This window comes from Eptatretus burgeri, chromosome 14 (genome assembly GCF_056783735.1).
Source record: "Eptatretus burgeri isolate ZD-2024b chromosome 14, Ebu_testis_v1, whole genome shotgun sequence".
Taxonomy (NCBI): Eukaryota; Metazoa; Chordata; class Myxini; order Myxiniformes; family Myxinidae; genus Eptatretus; species Eptatretus burgeri.
The window spans coordinates 40,651,525-40,671,288 of NC_140974.1; the positions used below are offsets into that span (position 1 = coordinate 40,651,525).

The 19,764-nt window shown below is 43.4% G+C and overlaps 1 protein-coding gene across 8 annotated transcripts in view; it reads left to right on the forward strand.

The window, feature by feature from the left end:
- The window catches only part of GREB1L (GREB1 like retinoic acid receptor coactivator), a 326,780-nt gene that overhangs the window by 241,717 nt on the left and 65,299 nt on the right, over nucleotides 1-19,764 (forward strand). For 7 of the 8 annotated variants that reach the window (XR_015051156.1, XM_085854465.1, XM_085854467.1 and 4 more), the window contains 7 exons: nucleotides 7,659-7,799; nucleotides 9,912-10,097; nucleotides 10,552-10,899; nucleotides 11,701-11,829; nucleotides 12,033-12,167; nucleotides 15,718-15,915; nucleotides 16,246-16,426. Coding sequence is in view for 7 of the 8 variants with exons in the window: in XM_085854465.1 (XP_085710591.1) it covers nucleotides 7,659-7,799; nucleotides 9,912-10,097; nucleotides 10,552-10,899; nucleotides 11,701-11,829; nucleotides 12,033-12,167; nucleotides 15,718-15,915; nucleotides 16,246-16,426 (1,318 nt within the window). In the remaining variant the exon portion in view is untranslated. The remainder of the gene's footprint in view (nucleotides 1-7,658; nucleotides 7,800-9,911; nucleotides 10,098-10,551; nucleotides 10,900-11,700; nucleotides 11,830-12,032; nucleotides 12,168-15,717; nucleotides 15,916-16,245; nucleotides 16,427-19,764) is intronic. The other variant, XM_085854466.1, reaches the window with a different exon arrangement.

The following is a 19,764-nucleotide window of genomic DNA, read 5'->3' on the forward strand; positions in this document are numbered from 1 at the left end:
CGGTAATTTCAAATGGTAATAACTGTTGGTGTGTCAACTTGTGCATATGGAAACAAGTAGGAATTTCAATGGTGTGTTCTCATGAATGTACAGGGTGAATTTCGTTAAGATTGGTGATCTGCACAACGAAACTGAACGAACCGACCCACCTCCACATGACCTACTAAGTCACATTTGCTCTACGGCAAGGATACGGCGGCCGTACACCCTCTGAATTGACAGAAACGTGCGGCGGCCATAGAGTTTCTGCGGTGGCCTCAGGGTGGCCCTACGCCGTATGGCTATCTTTTACAGGCCGCAGGGGTCGCCATGGAATTATAACGCAGAGTTATAACTTTTTTCATTTCTACGTTCGCCGTAGAAATTCGACAAGCCGAAAATAAAAACTGGTAAAAAAAAAATTAACCCATTCGTTACCATCCATCTGGCCGCACGTTCGGCTTAGGGCCCCCCTGCGGTTGCCTTGCGTCTGCCTTGAAAATTCTATGGCCGCCGCAGGGCCCTCTTCAGGTCACCGTGCAACATCAAATCAAAGACCGTAAAGCAACCTCACGTTTTCGGTCTCCACAATTTATAAATACGCCGTGCAGCTCCCCGAAAAATAAACTGCTACATTGTGTGACCGTGGAAATACTGCGGCCGCCGTATAATTGCTAATGGCCGTAGATTTTGGAGACCCCACGGCCGCCGTGGAAAATGTGACTTAGGCCTGACTGATCAGGCAAACACGACAGAGTTGTGATCGGAGAAAAAAATGCTTCACTGCTTCACAGAAAATGCTTCACTCTTCATTGTCGAGAGCCAAACAATAAGACGATAATCTATCTATAATTCCAGCAATGTGTGTGTGTGTGTGTGTGTGTGTGTGTGTGTATGTGTGTGTGTGTGTGTGTATGTGTGTGTGTGTGTCTCTGTGTGTGTGTGTGTCCGTGTGTGTGTGTCCCTGTGTGTGTGTCTCTGTGTGTGTGTGTGTGTGTCTCTGTGTGTGTGTCTGTGTGTGTGTGTGTGTGTGTGTGTGTGTGTGTGTGTGTGTGTGTGTGTGTGTGTGTGTGTGTGTATGTGTGTGTGTGTGTGTGTGTGTGTGTGTGTGTGTGTGTGTGTGTGACCGCTGTTTCTCGACAACCACTGGTCCGATCTAATTGAAACTTGCCAGATATATTGCTGGGGACCTGAGTATGTGCCTTTTCAAGGTTTGATTTTAATCGGACAAGCGCTTCCCAAGTTACGGCCGTTTATTTACCAACCAATGACGAGACACGTTGCTGCGGCCATTTATATTTCAAACCAATGACAGGACACGTTGCTGCGTAGACGAGGCCGATGGGGAGAGTACCTCAGCCACGTTCCCCATTACGGGTTACAACGTACGGATTTCCGGATTGTGATGACTTAGTGTATTCTAATAATTTCTCGATTTCTTATGCGCATTTATAGATAAATACAATGCAGCAATGCCAACCCTCCCGATTTCATCGGGAGGCTTCCGAAAATTCACCCAAACTCCCGCCCTTACGATCACTATCCTTATCCTCCCGAAATTTTGATATTTTTGCACTGTTCACTAATCAGAATGTACTAGTATGAGAATTGAATGAAAAGCATCGTCTGCTACGTATAGCATGTGGTAACTCCATAACGTTCGCTGCTACCAAATTGTACGTTAAAAATTGCAAATTCAAATGAGGAGCAGCGAAACATTGGGTCTGGATCTAAACATGCGATCATGCACTGAGATTTAGTGCATGCGGTATGTGTGCAATACAGTGCATACGGTATGTATGCACAGTGTATATGCATGCGATACGCTCACTGCATGCAGCTGGGCCCCGTACCAGCCCGCGGTCGCGACTACCGTGCGGTGTTTAACAGCCGCTAGAGTTCTACTGAGTCGCGCTGCAGCTGTGGAACATCGACTTCGAAGTTACCGATGCTTCAAGCCCTCGATGTTGATTATGAAATGGCAGAAAAGAAGCTTATGAAGACCAAGAAATGGTCTCAGAAGTACAAGACCAGAATACAGTCTCCAATACCCGTGTATTTGAAAGACTGAAAGAGGAATTCATCATGCGTATTGTACAGTATGCAGCGTTGATATTTCAGTTGAGCACGGAGGTCGCGATGATATTCGGAAGCACGTTGGAAGCAAACGGCACACAGACATTGCAAAGGAGAGATCTTCGAGGACGAAATGCCGGTACACTTCTGAATTATTTCACCAAACAAGGGACAAGCGAGGAAGAGGATGTTACCCGAGCGGAACTTCTCTTTAGTGGATTTATTGTGGAACATAACTTGCCCATATCAGTCTCAGATCATGCTGGACCTCTATTTCAAAAGATGTTTCCAGATTCAAAAGTTGCTTCAAAGTATGGATGTGCAAGAACAAAAACTTCAGCAATAATTGGTGAGTTGTCAAATGTTACTGCTTCATCTATTGCCGATATTGCTAGACGAGCTCCATTTGGCCTAGCTACAGACGGTAGCAATGACAGTGGTGAGGCCCAGCTATATCCTGTCCTGATTTCGTACTATGACAACAGTGCTGGGATTGTGAAGCAAGGTTTGCTAAGTTTGCCTGCGTGCAAACAAGATTCCACTGGAGAAAACATTTTCAAACTGCTTGATCATGAGTTCAGTGACAGGAAAATTCCGTGGGGAAATTGTGTTTCCTTTTGTGCTGATAATAATGCCTCTGTCATGGTGGGCAAGCACAAAGGAGTCGCTGCTTATATCCACAAACAAAATCCAGAGTGCTACATCATGGGATGCCCTTGCCATATGATGCACACGACCAAGAAGGCTGCTCAGGCCTTACCCATTGAATTAGATGACTTTCTCATCGATATTTACTACTACTTGGACAAAAGTAGTAAACGCGTCAAAGGAGTGAAAGCACTGCAAGAACTCTGTGATGCCCCGACACACAAGATTCTGAAGCATGTCGCAACAAGGTGGCTGTCCCTTGGTCAGTGCCTAGACAGGCTGATTGAACAGTGGGAGCCACTTCGCCTCTTCTTCAAAGAAGAAGTACGAAGAAAAATGCAACCAACTGTAGCCAAGACTCTAACAACGAGCAAGAAGGACGGCACTGTATCTACTGCCAGTACTGGCACTGCAGGATCAAGCACTAGTGGAGCAGCATTCACCACTACCACTGCAGTATCTGCTGCGAAGAAGACAGCAGGGACAGCACCAAAACCAATGCTGAGAGCAGGTAGCATCACCGGCCCTTCATCACGTTCATCTGCAAAGCAGATCCCTTCAGAGTCGAGAAAGACTGTGATAGTCCCATCTACAGGCAAAGAAGGACCCAAGTTAAGTTCTGCTTTTGCCAAATCACTTGATAGAAGCTCAGCAAAACCTTCGATCAGAGGTCTTCTTCCTTGGCTGCACCTACCTCAAGCTCTCTCCTCAAACGTAAAATTGGATCTGGTACTACGAGTCTGACCTCTTCTGCTGGCAGTAAACGCAAGTGTGATCGCCCTGCGGCTAAGTGTACTACGAGTTCTACAACTAAAAGCGCATCTTCCTCAAACACTGTGCAGGAATCTAGAGAAAACGTGTCAACAGGATGTTCTTGTCTCCACAAACAAAACTATTGTTTCTTCCTTCGATATGCTAACAAGCTTTTTGAGAAGGGGAATCTTCTGCTCCAAAGAGACGAACCCTGTATTCATCTCCTGCACGGAGAATTGAATGGTCTTCTGAAAGATATCTTCGTACGGTTTTGAAACCATCGGTGTCATCGGTTCCTCTGGTAAATTTACCCTTCTCTGACAGAAATCATCAGAAGAATGATGAGGACCTCATGATTGGGAACGATGCCAAACTGTATATAACGGAACAAAGGAGTCTCAAGAAATCCACCTTCACTCTGAGTGAGTCAGACATCCAAGGTTTCTTCAGTGCAGTTCGCTCATATTATGTGAAAGCCTGCAATTACATCTTCAAAACCTGGCCGCTAGATGATGAATTAGCCAAGCATGCTCAGGTGCTGGATGTTAAAGCTACACCAAGAAGTGGGGTTTGACTGTGTGGAGTTTTTCATCAAGAAATTCCCCTGTCTGTTCAGTGGCGGTGATAGTGACATAGACAGTCTTGAGAGTGGAATTCGCTCACTACCAGGCAGACGCCTCCATAGCTACAATTGCTACTGAGACAGTGAGAGTGGATGAGCAGTGGCATCGGATTTCACAGCTCACAGATCCCTGCACTGGTGCCAAGAAGTATCCTAATTTGAGCAAAGTGATGAAGGGAATCTTGGTCATTCCTCATTCGAACGCATCATGTGAGCGGGCACTCAGTCTTGTACGGAAGAATCATACTGAATTTCGTCCCAATTTGAGTGTCAAAACCCTGGAAGCTCTCTTAATTGAAAAACTAGCTCATAGCACCCCTTGCTACCAGAGAGAATACAGCAAAGACAATCAGAAGGGCTAAAAGAGCCACACAGCTGTCACTCAGCAAAGCTGCCATGGAAAAAGCAAGCAGCAGTAGTACCAGCCAGTAAGGTAAGAAAAATATTGCTTCTTTTGTGCTTTTTGTTAATCTTTGATTGTCCCCTAACTTACTAATATTAACATACATGTAACATTAAAAAGTGCACAATTTTCCCCTTTTTTTGTTCAAAAAGTGGGAATTCTTAACATGTTAAATGCTCCAAAATAGGGCTCAGAGGGCACTAGAGAGCGTCTAGAACCCCAGAGCTTCCAGGGCCCTAAGGCGGGCCCTGGACCCCGCCGCAAGGGTCGAGCGCTCCGCGCTCGAGATGTGCGCTTCGCGCACATTATTTGGTGTCGGTTGTAAAATCCTCCCTAATTCTGATTTCCAAAAGTTGGCATCTCTGACAATGCCTCAATCCAGTCGTCGTTTACGAGAGCGAAGGAACGGCCTGTGTGGTTGTTTGAAAGTTTTTGGGGTTTTTTTGCACGTACGTTATTTTTTTTCTCTTCTCTTCTCTTTGTGTTTTTCCTTGCGAAAAGGCAAAATACGATGGCGCTAATTGAATAATTGGTCATTAAAACTAAATTGTGAATAATTGTAACTGAGATATGCGAACTTCCGGACAGTGAGGACAACTTCGCATCGGCCGGTGCGCGGCCTGCCGACGATGACGTCACCGTGCCATGCCGGTAACGATGGGGATCGATCGGTGCCTTCGTTACCGTGGCGTAGGAGTGGCAATGGTCAATGGCAGCGAATATCATGGCAAACAAAGACAGGGAGGTAAAGTTGATTTTAATTAACTCTGTGTGTAAGTATCACAGCAGTTGTTACTTCAATGAAAGCGATAATTCGTGTAATGCATGTGAACAATCCGTACGGGCACGCACTACTTCCGGATGGTGATGACAATGTAATGCAATAATTTCTCGATTTCTTATGCGCATTTATAGATAAACACAATGCCCCAATCCAGTCATTGTTTACGAGAGTGAAGGAACGGACCTGTGTGGTTGTCGTTTCTGGCTCGTGGTTTGAATTTTTTTTTGTTTTGCACGTACGTCCACGCACGTATGGGCACGCACGTACGGGCACGTGAGAGCGAAGGAACGGCCTGTGTGGTTGTCGTTTCTGGCTCGTGGTTTGAATTTTTTTTTTTTTTTGCACGTACTTCCACGCACGTACTTCCACGCACATACGGGCACGCACCTACGGGCATGCACTAGTAATAATAATAATAATAATAATAATACCGTCATTAAACATTTCAAAATGTTATTTAATATTAAACAAAGTTTCATTACTTGTGACAGAAAAGTGATGCTTTTGACAATTCAACACTTGACAGTGGTTTGAACTCAAGACCTGAAAGTCCCAAACCAGCCACCATAACCACGAAGCCAACACCAGGCTGATTGATGTTGTTAAATTGTTTTATTTTGATACTTGTTTCAATTGATTTTGGGGATGCTTTGGATATGCATCACTTTTGGAATGGTTCTGTCCACTGTACATCTCCCCCCTCACGATCCCGGCCTGGTTTGGTTGAATCCACCTTTACGTTCGATTTCTTTTCATTATAAAACAATTAATTTTTTACTTATTTTTAAATTTTGTACTGCGTGCACTGGCCCAGAGACAAAGTAACTTCCTCGCGTTGGAATCACCATCATGGCTTCAGCAGTTATTGGACTATGTCGGGCTACAGTTTTCCATTGTTTTGAGAGGGGAAGAAGCAGAAGAAGAAGTACAAGTTGGAGTTTTAGTGTCCTCTCCTTGTGGTACTTTAGCGATGTATTCTGGTGTCTTTTTAAGTGTTGGTTGTTTTGAAAATGCTGGAGAATAAAAGTTATAGCTTTGAAATGCTTATGACTTCACTCTTTCAGAGTTTATGAGCATATCATTGTGTACACATTTGAATGGGTGGCCATTTTTTCCCCCATATCATCCCACTATATGGAGTACTACTGTACTCCATGATAATATACCACATATAATAAAAATATTTCATGCATTTGTTTTCCACATCACAATATTATTAAGTCTATGCTCTTGTATAACAACAACAACACAACGCTTTAAAATGTAACTTGACAGATCCCCACACACTTCGATTAGTACCTGCAATTTGAGGAGGTTTGGGTGTTTAAAATCTTTAATAATCGCAGAGGCAACTTTGGGAGTTGAGATTAAAATTGTGGACACAAAGTCCCAACAGATAATGTGTATGTATGGTGAGGGCAGCGAAAGAGGAGGGGGACGGAAGGTTCTAAATGTCTTAATAATATTTGATTATATAATAATTAGACAGTCAATTGAGATGATTATTTCAGGATCACCAAAATTTGATCCACTCATACGCCACAATCGCCTGTTTCTACTTTGCTTCATGAACCTGTTGTGTGAATAAAATTAAGGAAAGGAAAGCACATCAATCCCCAATGTTGTAAAGCTAGATATTGAAATCATGAACTTTCGTTCAAGAAAAGGCTGGACAGGTAGTGTGTGTGTTAATTTGAGCTTGGCATTCCCTCGAGCAATAAATGTTAGTCTCATTACAAATTCCTCTGGCGTTGATGGCCAATATCTCTATAATGTTTAAAACCTGCACAGACAGGCTCAACCAGAGCAGGCTTGGATGAGATCAGATGTTTTTCTTCAGCCTGAGGTTGAGCAGATTCTCCATAATTACAGAGACAGATTTAAACCAATTTTTTTTTGGGGGGGGAGAATTATGTCACTTGATATACTGTATCTCACATATATACTTGAGATGGTTACCCTTTGTTCAGGTTGTCAGTAAAGTTCATTTAAGGCATTTATTTTCCGACTGTATCTGAAATAATTGCAACAGCCATCTATGGTTTGTGGAGATTGATCAAGTATGTTCGTGGTGTAGCGCCATTCAAGCAAAAGTCGCCGAGTCATTTATCTTAGAATTCTCATCCAGTTTCATCAGATCCCATGAGAAATGCCTTTAGAGTTTTTAGTAAAGGACATCCGCAATCACCCATAAGTGCCCTTAACTATAAAGCCCACTAAAAATGTGGTCCAGCACTGTCAGATATAAATTGATCCACTTCCTTGTTTGTATTGCAAAACATAGCAGGGGCTAATGTCTAGGCAGACAAAGTGAGGGCATGCAATGGTAAATTAGAAATGTGAATGAGCTGCTGCATTGTTCTTCATCTTCTTCCTCTATGTTGTACATCCAGAAGGAGTCATGGCTGTACCAGCACTACACCCTGCCGTCCCAGCACCCTTGCCATCAACACTCACCATCCCTCCAGGTGAAAGTGTAGTCATCCCCGACCGACTCACTGACAACTGCAGGACCCGCCCCGTCATTCTCATCGGTGAGGTATTTGAGGTCTCAGCTCGAAAAATCACTCAGGCCTACCTCATTGAGCTCAAGTAACACGAAAGCAGTTCTATGTGGTTGATTTTATCCAAGTGACTATGAAGTAGCTTTTGTTTTGTTGTGGTAAGGTTACATGTGATACACCTTTTGCTGTGATATGTGTATTTTTATGGAAAATGTATTTTATAGCATTTACATTATTACTCCCTGATGCCTGGTGTTGGCTTGATGGTTTTGGAAGCGGGCTTGGGATCCTCGGATCCTGAGTTCAAATCCCTGCTTGGCTGTTCAATTAATACGAGGTGGGGTTGACTCTGCCTGTCATCTTTTTGAGGTCAGCAAAATGAGTGCCAGCTTGCTGGTATCCTGTATCGGAGTTGCAACCCGTCCAGGATTGTGCTCAATATCCCAGGAGACTGCTTAGGCAGCACCAATGCTCTGCACAGAGTGTGGTCCCAACAGCTGGATTATTACCCTGCACACACAATGTGAAAAACAGGATAAAGCAATTGGTTCACTTCTGTCCACAAACTTCAGTTTATGATTGTGGAACAATTTAACTTCAATTGAATGTTATATTTTGAACATGAATCAGAAAGCGAACCTGTCGTTTAGCAGTACTTTGGTTCTGAATTCATCCCGATCACGCATGCAGAGAGGAGTGAGATAAAAAAAAAATTTACACTGTCTGCCTACCTGACAGTAAAACAAAATTGAAAACTATTCCAAACAGGAAACGTACTGTTTTTAAGGGCGTCATAAAGGGCACAAACAACAAGCATGATGAACGAATGTAACATGTTAAATAAGGTGGTGTAAAAGGTGGTGCATCAACAGCGGTAAACTTCTGGAATTTTTTTTCTATGACCTTTTAAATATTTATTTTATTTCAATGTAATTATACACTTGAACACTGTGGAACACAAATCACATTTCTTCATTGCGTTTGAGATTTATTTCATGAATATTTCAAAAACCTTTCCCTAAACTCGCATAAAGCAAATTGGGCATGGGGAGAGGAGTTATGGGTGGGGATTGGTGAGAAAGTTTGTTGTGTGTGTGTGTGTGTGTGTGCGTGGTCGTATGGCAGCTTAGCTGCCGGGGTAGCTATCATTTCTTGAAGCGCGACTGTGTCGCTGATGCAGTGCCCCTCTACCAGTACACACACTGGAACTGGTACTCATTTTGCCGACCTCAGAAGGATGACAGGCTGAATCAACCCTCTGGTGTATAAATTCAGCAGCCGACGGACCTGAGCAGGTTGAACTCAGGACCCTAGGATCCCAAGCCGCCGCCCTAACCACTGAGCCAACATCAGGCTCAGAAAGTTTGTTGAGATTAGGTGAAGAGGTGAGTGGTTTAGCAAACAAAGATGGAGCAAAACAAGTACAAAACTTGAACACCCCCTGATGAATATTAAACTCCTCGTGCTTAGATTTGGATGCAATCCTCGGCTAAGTGCATGTAGGAAAAGAGCAACTTTAATAGTCCCTGTTACTATCAACAGCAGAGGTCCAAGGTTTGTTTCCATTGACGTATTCCGTTGTGATTGTGTGCCATGGTCTATCTTTGGATTTGTCCATTTCACTGTCCTTTGAGTATTATCCTGAAAGGGTATTGTAGATAAATAGTTGATCCGAGATATTTTGAATATACGTGTATTAGTAATGGATTTTATGATAGAAAATATTTTTTTGTGTTGTTGAAGGAAAGAACCTTGCTTATATGTCTCTTGTAAGTGCTCGTGAGTGTTTAGGTTTTTAAACCTGAAACTCACATTGACTTTGGAATGTAAGGAGTCAAAGTTGGACTTTAAAATTCAGGATTTGTTTGCATCACGTGTGTGTGTGTGTGTGTGTGTGTGTGTGTGTGTGTGTGTGTGTGTGTGTGTGTGTGTGTGTGTGTGTGTGTGTGTGTGTGTGTGTGTGTGTGTGTGTGTGTGTGTGTGTGTGTGTGTGTGTGTGTGTGTGTGTGTGTGTGTGTGTGTGTGTTTTCACACGTTAACCATTTTTATCCAAAGCATGAAAATCCTGACTAAATACCAAACAGCACAACATTAGAACATTTTGGAACGTTTTCTGACCCTGGCCCTCTTGCTATGTGACAGGCCATGGCACTTTACCTTACCTTTATGGGAACGTGGGCGACATTGTGGTAAGCCCAGTTCTCATGAGCTGCTTTTCAGCACCACAGTATTCAAGCAAAGTTCTCGACCAGTTGGGCCTCACACCTGGTGCCTCACCTTCACTGGAAACCCTTATGCTGCTTACGGTCCACTACCTGGCTCAACTCGGTAAGGCTTCAGTTATCCACACAATCAGGATACTTGGATGAATGGATTTGCTTGCAAGCTAGTCCCATGTGATATATATACACCTAATTAAAAGGCAAATTTGAGCTGACTTACCAGCAAGGCCCCATCTATACTTTGAGGCCAAAGGCCTGGGATTCACACAAACTGATGAACTCAGGGTATGCTTCGTTTTAAAGAGATCATGGGAAGACTGGAGTGAGAGTTATAAAATGGCAGAATACGGTGTCAAACTATGAGTCGGTATCAGGAAGATTATCTATTAGTTGTTTGTGTGGGAGAACAAAACAAATACTGGAAACCATGTATTGTGGCCCCAAGGTGGGGTACTTATTCATAAATGGCTTGTGGAGAAGCGCTTGGTCGTGCAACTGATGAAATTCCAAACATATTTCGCCTGAATCTTTCTCTCAATGTATATCCTTACCACCTGCAGCACCTGACCGTGCTCCAATGCGTGAGGAGCTCGACCAGGCACTTCTACAGCTCCATCGACTCGCATCAAGCTCGACCGGTGATAGTACTGGAGCACCACCACCTTTCCTGTCTCAACTTACCGCGGTGGCTCCGTCACAACTTCCCTGGTTAGCACGCTTAGCTGCATGCCCGGCAGGAGGAGCACTGCGGGTTCTCGTGACGACTTGTTCATTGGGTGAAGGGCTCGCAGAGACGTTACAAACGTTGGCACATGGGCAAGTTGCTGGCGAGGCACCACCACCACGATATGTTGTCGTCATCTGTGTGTCATGCAGCCGTGGCAGTGAATTCTGCGTACTCGTTACAGGTGAGAATGACTCACATGAGTGGCGTGTGGCAACTCGACCAAACGATAGTTTAACAGCATAAGAAGAAGAAAAAAAAAAAACCGAAGGAGGGGGTCATCCAGATCGCCCACAAGGGGGTCACAAACATTTCCGTAGCTAAGAATTTACTTCTAGAGTGGTTGCTTCTCCATCGCAGATTGTATTCCAAGCCATGTGAAAATGGTCTATCATAGTCCCACATACTGTACATATAATGTAACACATGACCAAAGGAACAGTAGTAGTAGTAGACCGTTTTTACAGCCATTTTTCCCTGCTGTGCAGGGGTTTGGCTTTTTGTGAGGCAATGTTTTATGGCCGGATGCCCTTCCTGACGCCAACCCTGGTCGCCTCTTACGACACACAGGGATATGGTACACCTATTCTAACCGGGGCATACACCGGGACCAGTACACTGGCACTCATTTCGCCGACCTCGGAAGGATGACAGGCTGAGTCAACCCCCTGTTGTTAATTCAGCAGCCAACGGGGCTTGAACTCAGGACACTGGGATCCCAAGCCGCCACCCTAACCACTAAGCCAACACCAGGCTTTGACCAAAGGAACATTGAAATATTTTTACAACTTCTCTTGAAAAACACTATTCCCCAAACCTAAAATAACCGAAAATCCATCAATTCCACACTATCCTTCACCAGCAAGACTAGTTATTCATTCTCCATCAAATCCACAATCACCACAATGATTATAACATGAGCAGAGAAAACAATGAGTACGTGGTTTAGATTCACCGCTGAAAAGCTTTTGTGGTTGTCTTTCAGGGCCTTTGCAGGCTCGAGCTCTATCTGAGGGTATGCTTACGATGGCTGACAGTATGAAGGAGATTGGCTATGAGCTCATTACTGGGAAGGCTGGAGTTCTCACAGCTTACTTTCAATCTGCACTACCTGGTAAAAAAAAGAAGAAGCAAATACCATACAATTTCAATATATTTACCAAATATCAGTTGACCAGTCATGAAACTAGATGGATAACTTTGTGGTATGTTTAGATGTTAGTGGCGAAATGAGCTCGTGTTATGATCCAAATAAAATGTGTTTAACAATCAGACAAGTTTGATCGCTTGCTAAGGCCTTGTTTACTCCGTGGACAGATGTCGATTTGGACGCATTGTTAGATCGCTGTCGGCAAGAACGCAATGGCTTTGTGCTGAGTCCCTTCCCTGAACGAACGGCGAGGTGGATTCGAGAAGAAGAAGCGGCTGCTCTGCTCCCCGTGGGTGGCCCAGGTATGACCATCAGTGTATATAACACAGAGACATACTTTATGTAATGACTAGCAGAGGTACCCGCACCTTGTGCGGAAGGAATTTAGAGTTTAGAAAAAGAGAGCCAGGTACTATGTATAATTCCAATGAATTCATCACGTATAATTTAGCAGGCAATACTATATATATATATATACATATATATATATATATATATATATATATATATATATATATATATATATATATATATATATATATATATATATATATATATATAAACGATTAATACAATATTTAAGAAAATAACAGGTAATAATACGATACAATTAGGCAATACTGCACAATAATAACCACTGCAGTGCCTCTGGATAGACAACATTTCGAGTCTGGTTGTTGGGTGTGAGTTGTGAACTTTAAGATTATTTGTAATGCTGCCTCCCACCGGGTGGTGCGAAATGCTACACATTTACAGAGAGAAAATTGGGGTCTTCCCACAACCCTGAACCCCTGACCCTGTAGGTTTGAAAATGTTCTGTTGCATCTCTAATTGCCAAGAAGATTTCAATGGTATGCAATATGATGAGGTTACTACCAGGGGGCTGATTCTATCGATGGACAGATAGACAGAAAATAGAAATATATGTATTTGTATTTGTATATATACATATATATATATCACCAGGTGAGCCTGGTGTTGGCACAGTGGTTATGGCAGCGGCTTGGGATCCAAAAGCTCCTGAGTTCAAGCCCCGTTGGGCCACTGAATTAATACACCAGGGGGTTGACTCAGCCTGTCATCCTTCCAAGGTCGGTGAAATGAGTACCAGTATACTGGGCCGGTGTATACCCCGGTTAAAATAGGTGTACCATATCCCTGTGTCGTAAGAGACAACCAGGGTTGCGTCAGGAAGGGCATCCGGCTTAAAACATGTGCCAAATCAAAATGCGGATCATACGGATGATCCGCTGTGGCGACCCCTAACGGGAGCAGTTGAAAGAAGAAGACGATATATATATATATATATATATATATATATATATATATATATATATATATATATATATATATATATATATATTTATGTATCGATACCTCGAAGATAATACCAAAGCATTATTGTACCAAACACTCACAAGTAGTGTTGGATAGGGTGACAGCCTCATGGTAAGTTGGATAGGATGGCGGCGTCATGGTAAGTTGGATAGGATGGCGGCGTCATGGTAAGTTGGATAGGATGGCGGCGTCATGGTAAGTTGGATAGGATGGCGGCGTCATGGTAAGTTGGATAGGGTGGCGGCGTCATGGTAAGTTGGATCGGGTGGCGGCGTCATGGTAAGTTGGATAGGATGGCGGCGTCATGGTAAGTTGGATAGGATGGCGGCGTCATGGTAAGTTGGATAGGATGGCGGCGTCATGGTAAGTTGGATAGGATGGCGGCGTCATGGTAAGTTGGATAGGGTGGCGGCGTCATGGTAAGTTGGATAGGGTGGCGGCGTCATGGTAAGTTGGATCGGGTGGCGGCGTCATGGTAAGTTGGATAGGATGGCGGCGTCATGGTAAGTTGGATAGGATGGCGGCGTCATGGTAAGTTGGATAGGATGGCGGCGTCATGGTAAGTTGGATAGGATGGCGGCGTCATGGTAAGTTGGATAGGGTGGCGGCGTCATGGTAAGTTGGATAGGGTGGCGGCGTCATGGTAAGTTGGATCGGGTGGCGGCGTCATGGTAAGTTGGATCGGGTGGCGGCGTCATGGTAAGTTGAATCGGGTGGCGGCGTCATGGTAAGTTAGATCGGGTGGCGGCGTCATGGTAAGTTGGATAGGGTGGCGGCCTCATGGTAAGTTGGATAGGGTGGTGGCCTCATGGTAAGTTGGATAGGGTGGTGGCCTCATGGTAAGTTGGATAGGGTGGTGGCCTCATGGTAAGTTGGATAGGGTGGTGGCCTCCTGATAAATGCGTTGGATAGGGTGGCGGCATCATGGTAAGTTGGATGGGGTGGTGGCCTCCTGGGAAATGCGTTGGATAGGGTGGCGGCGTCATGGTAAATTGAATAGGGTGTTGGCCTCCTGGTAAATGCGTTGGATAGGGTGGCGGCGTCATGGTAAGTTGGATAGGGTGGCGGCGTCATGGTAAGTTGGATAGGGTGTTGGCCTCCTGGGAAATGCGTTGGATAGGGTGGCGGCGTCATGGTAAGTTGGATGGGGTGGTGGCCTCCTGGGAAATGCGTTGGATAGGGTGGCGGCCTCATGGTAAAAGCATTGGTTCAGGAGGTTGTGGGTTCAAAACCGCCTGAAGGCAGTGTAGTGGTATTAAGAATTTTAGATTGGAAGATTAATTAGCAGGTTGCTATCGGGTTGTCATTTAAAAAGACCAGTTGACTCTACTGATGACTTATAGAAAGAGGTGAGTTGGCCAGTCTCACATTGTCTGCTTCACATTTTTCTTTGTCAGTCCATGTTTCATCGTTGAATAGTCATACCATTTGGTTACTCGGGATGATTAATGTTACCAATCATAGGGAGCACCACCCTGTAATTCCCTTAACGTGATCAAGCAAAATGGTGCCATCGTTTACTTTATTCCTTGCTCGATATGTCACTTTAAATGTAACATTGATAACCTTAAACATCTGAGCCAAGACGTTGAATGAGACCATTTTATGTGCTTTGGAAAAGCTAAAAAATATCATTCAACATCTTTCCCTAAGCCGACATGGGACATTGACAAAGCGACATAACCACAGTATTGCGAGACGTACAAAGCAGAGTATAACGTGCCATTATATTTGTTTATTAAATGCCGAAATGTATGTGCTGGTGGGATAGCCTTGAGGTGTGCACACTCACCCCTGAGCTTTCTCTCTTGGGTTCAAATGTCGGCCCAGGTATAATCTGGGTCCTTGTGTTTCATAAGCAGGCTAAGGCATCAATGTGTGTGCCATCCCTTGAATGGATGACGTTAAATACCCCCATGGTATTATTCATGAAGTGTAGGTGAGCTGTAGCTGGCACCTGGCCTGGCCAAATTCCTGCTTTCACCTACAGGGAGCACTGCATCAACAGCACTGCTGAGCTCCTCCAAGTGCAGACATGTGCTGTATAAATCTGGTGATGAATAAATGTATGCACTCACAAATTGAAAACCTAAAAAGTCACGACGTTTCTTGGATTACTTGCACCATGCCATGCACGGAATCTTTTGAATGCCCCCCCTCTCCAAAGCTGTTATCCCACAACAAAATAACACCAGCTGGGCGGAGGTATGCACTCTACCGAGTGCTATTCTAAACAGTTTACACTTTGTATCGCACTAATAGGCCGGATCTGCTGACCTGAACTAAAATCGAATGAGTTCGTCCTTGTCATACACCCAACCTGTCCACAAAATTTCATCCGGATCCGTCCACAACTTTACGAGATATCCTGCTCACAGACAGTCAAACAGACAAACAGGGGTGAAAGCATAACACCCGTCCACCTTTGGTGGCAGAAGTAGTTACTCTGATATCAACAATGATTGTGATGTCATGTTTACCGCTGATGACCTCAATTCTTTCTCCATTGCGCAGCCATTTCTGCAGAAGAATTCCACCTGTTTCCTGCCCAATTAGCTGCAGCACGCAAGCTTTTGTCTCAGGTGTGCGCCGTCGCCGACTCTGGATCTCAGAACCTAGACCTCGGTCGTTTTGGTCGTGTTGACTTTCTGGTGCTGGTGCCACCCTCCGAAGTGTTGCTACAACAGACTTTACGTCGGCTGCGCCTTTCTGGTAAGAGTTTTGTCCATCCCTTTAACTATGCCCCCATATTATCACATTGTCGGCACACATTTATTGTCCACAGCTTGAAATTTAATCAAACAATCAAGGTCGCAGCCCAGGTAAAATTATTTAGGCAGAGACCATGGGCAAAATAGAATATAACTTGATTGTAAGTTTACAGTCAGAATTAATTCTTTCAGGAATTGAGTTCACCTTTCAACAACTTGGCGGCAAGCACTCAACCATTGAACTATCCTGAGACACAGTGAACAAAACAAACACACATTGAACATTGCTTCCCTTTCACAGATCATTGTCATTTTTTTATCCTGTGGCCAGGTGTGTTGGCTGACCTTGGTCTGGAGGAACGAGGGTCTGGAACCACGCGAAGCGAGCGCTATGTGGCCTGTCTGGATGGGGATGGACCAGCCCGCCTCGAAGCTTTCCTGCGACGTGTACGACAACATCCGTACACTCTTTTTGTGCTCATCCATGATCATGCACACTCGGACCTTTCGAGGTATGTTGCTGCCTGCAGCCTACATGCGCATATGCTTTGCATGACGACATTAATACTCATTCAGTATTCTTGTTTCAAATAAGCAAATTATCTAAATGAATAAATAGTTTTGAAGTGTTGGTTGAAATATGGAAATGGAGGACTGGATGAACTCTAAATCGCAAATTGTACATCTACAAATCTATCCGAATGTTTGACCTTTCAAGTGACTGTGGTCTGGGCTGGAAGGATAGCCTAGGCCCTAGAGGTATGCACACTTGCTTCTAAACTGTCCAATGTGGGTCTGAATCTCAGCCCAGTTATAAACTGTCATGCTGTAGTTTTGCAGGTATTGGGAGGAATCGATGTGGTGGTATCCTCCATCGAATGGACTTTCAACTGGGTTTCCTGTCTGCTGGCATTAATTTGTGCATGTTAAAGATCCCACGGTGTCCTTCGCGAAGAGTAAGCGGGTTGTCGCTGGCACCCTGAACAGATTCCAAATTCCTGCCCTCACTGACTTTTGGGAAAGGCAAGGGCAGACCACCCGACATAACTCTAACTCTAACCCTTGCCCAGGAATTGCTTCGGCAGCACCGACCTTCTGGAAAGGGCATGTTACATTGATGATGATGAATCACTGCGGTCGCTCAATCCAAAGTTGTGAATCCCGAATGATGATGGATGTTGAAACCATGGTGATATCATAATGGGTATCCATTGTGACCTTTCTGATAGGAAGTTGCTCTGTAGGCATGAAGCATCAAGCACAAAGTGTGTACTGGCAGTCCATATAAGACAATCGTAGGTTAACGTTAACATGGCTTTTTCATTCTCGAAAATAAAGAAGTAAAGGGGAGTTGTTAAAACCTCAACTTATTTCTCCAGGTATTGTCCTGCTATACATCCCATCAATTTGAGAGCACATTGATGTCATGCACGTAGAAATCCTTGGGATGGGTCCGCAGCCATCTGAAACGCATGCTTTGACATCAACATTTATCAACGAAATGTCACTCAGATAGTGTTTAAGTGGTCTGAAGGGATGAAAATCAACAGGTGACAAGTTTGGACGATGTGAGATGATTTAAAACTTCTCAACCATTCTCCACGAGATCACCAAGTTTGGCCGAGAATCTCCTGTGAATTTCAGCTGTTTTCATGTTCTCCATCACAAGTCAAACAGCACATTTGACTGTTTTGGCTGCCATCTTGGTTTTACGCAGACTGCTTTGACCAGGATGAAGTCACTTCCTCTATTACTTGCACAGTGCCGATGACGTCATTGTATGACGTTACAGCAATGAACAATGTTGTTTCTACATGTTCTCTAATGGCCCATGTCATTCATTTTTTTAGTCTAGCCCCGAAAAGGATGCGAGACTATTGTAATGCCCATGTGTGTGTCTGTGTCTGTGTCTGTGTCTGTGTGTCTGCATGTATATAGTTTCGCTTTTAAAATGTTTTTCTCTGCCACCGCTTGTCTGATCGATGCGAAACTTTAAATATCAGAGGGACTCCCCATGGAGAATATTTCATGGCTAACTATGACATCATAGGTAACGTGGTTATGGCAGCTATGTTGGATTAAAGGAAAAAAAATTGGACATTGTTTTCTCCAAAACTGCTCAACGAACAAAATTGAACCTTGGCACATGTTATCAACTCACCATGTCATATATATATATATATATATATATATATATATATATATATATATATATATATATATATATATATATGTGTATATATATGTATGTATGTATATATATATATATATATATATATATATATATATATATATATATATATATGTGTATATATATATGTATGTATGTATATATATATATATATATATATATATATATATATATATATATATATATATGTATGTGTATATATATGTATCTATGTGTATATATATATATATATATATATATATATATATATATATATATATATATATATATATATATATATATATATATATATATATATATATATATATATATATATATAGTGATAACAATGATATCATCAGTGAATTAGTTGAATTGAAATCTTTTATCCGAAAAATCTGAAACTTCATACATCTGATCTATGTATGACCCGATCGATGTGAGTGAATTATTAAATTTATGACATTCATAACCCATGTCAAGAAACGATGTGACATAATGATAAGGGTATGTGGGCCATAATGGTCGCGTGTTCAGTTTTGATGGTATTTTGTTCAGAATGAACGTGCAAGACAAGACTATGCGTTTTACAAGTGCCGCTCTAGTTTTATTTTGTATATATATATTTTTTGTATACATGGTCAAGCCTCGTGAAAGAGCTAATACACTGAATAGGTCAGGATACAATGGTAGAGAGAGGAGGGAAACACCAACAGTGGGGTTGAAAGACAAGAGTGACACTTGGACAAATAATGGGTGTTTGGGTGGGGGGGATGCATGAGATGGACAAGATGGATACAGAATGGATGCAGAAGCAAACTCTCAGGAAGGAACAACTGGAATTTTGGATGTAGGTGGGCTTGGGGTGGGTCAACAAGGGTAGAAGGATCATGGTTTTAGATGGTGGTGGTCATATGGCAGCTTACCTATCATTTCTTGAAGCGCGACTGTGTCGCTGATGAAGTGCCCCTCTACCAGTACACACACTGGAACTGGTGCTCGTTTTGCCGATCTCGGAAGGATGACAGGCTGAGTCAACCCCCTGGTGTATTAATTCAGCGGCCGACGGGGCTTGAACTCAGGACTCTAGGATGCCAAGCCACCACCCTAACCAATGAGCCAACACCAGGCTATGGTTTTGGATGGTGCATGATCCGAGATGGTGATGAACAGCTGTTTTGAAGACATGGAGGGAATAATGAGGTTGAAGAGAATGTGGAAGTTGGTTCCACAGGCAACAAAAAAGAGGAACAAATGAGTGGAGGTGAGCAGTGAATCTGGGTTTTTGGGGTTTCTTGAACCGCCTTCGTAAATCAGACCAGACAGAGCAGGGAGATTATCTCCTCCTTGAATATCATTAGTGAGCCATCTGGGTTTTATCAACAACCCAACAGTGACATGGCATTTCCCTGATGGCTAGCTTACCTTTCAGCAGCCTAGAATCCAAATCCTTTAATCTTCCGCCTTCAGCTGGATTTTAATTCACAACCTTGTGGATGCCAGATGAAGGTCCTCACCAATGGGCCAAATTTAATGGAAAAACCCTATCTTACAACCATTCCTATGCCAGGTCTATGCCGAATACACCTGAACTAACGAGAATGTAATTTTCAAGGATTCAACAAAAAAACGAAGTTCAAACTAGCAAATAAAAATTACTTTACTGCAACAAAGCCAATT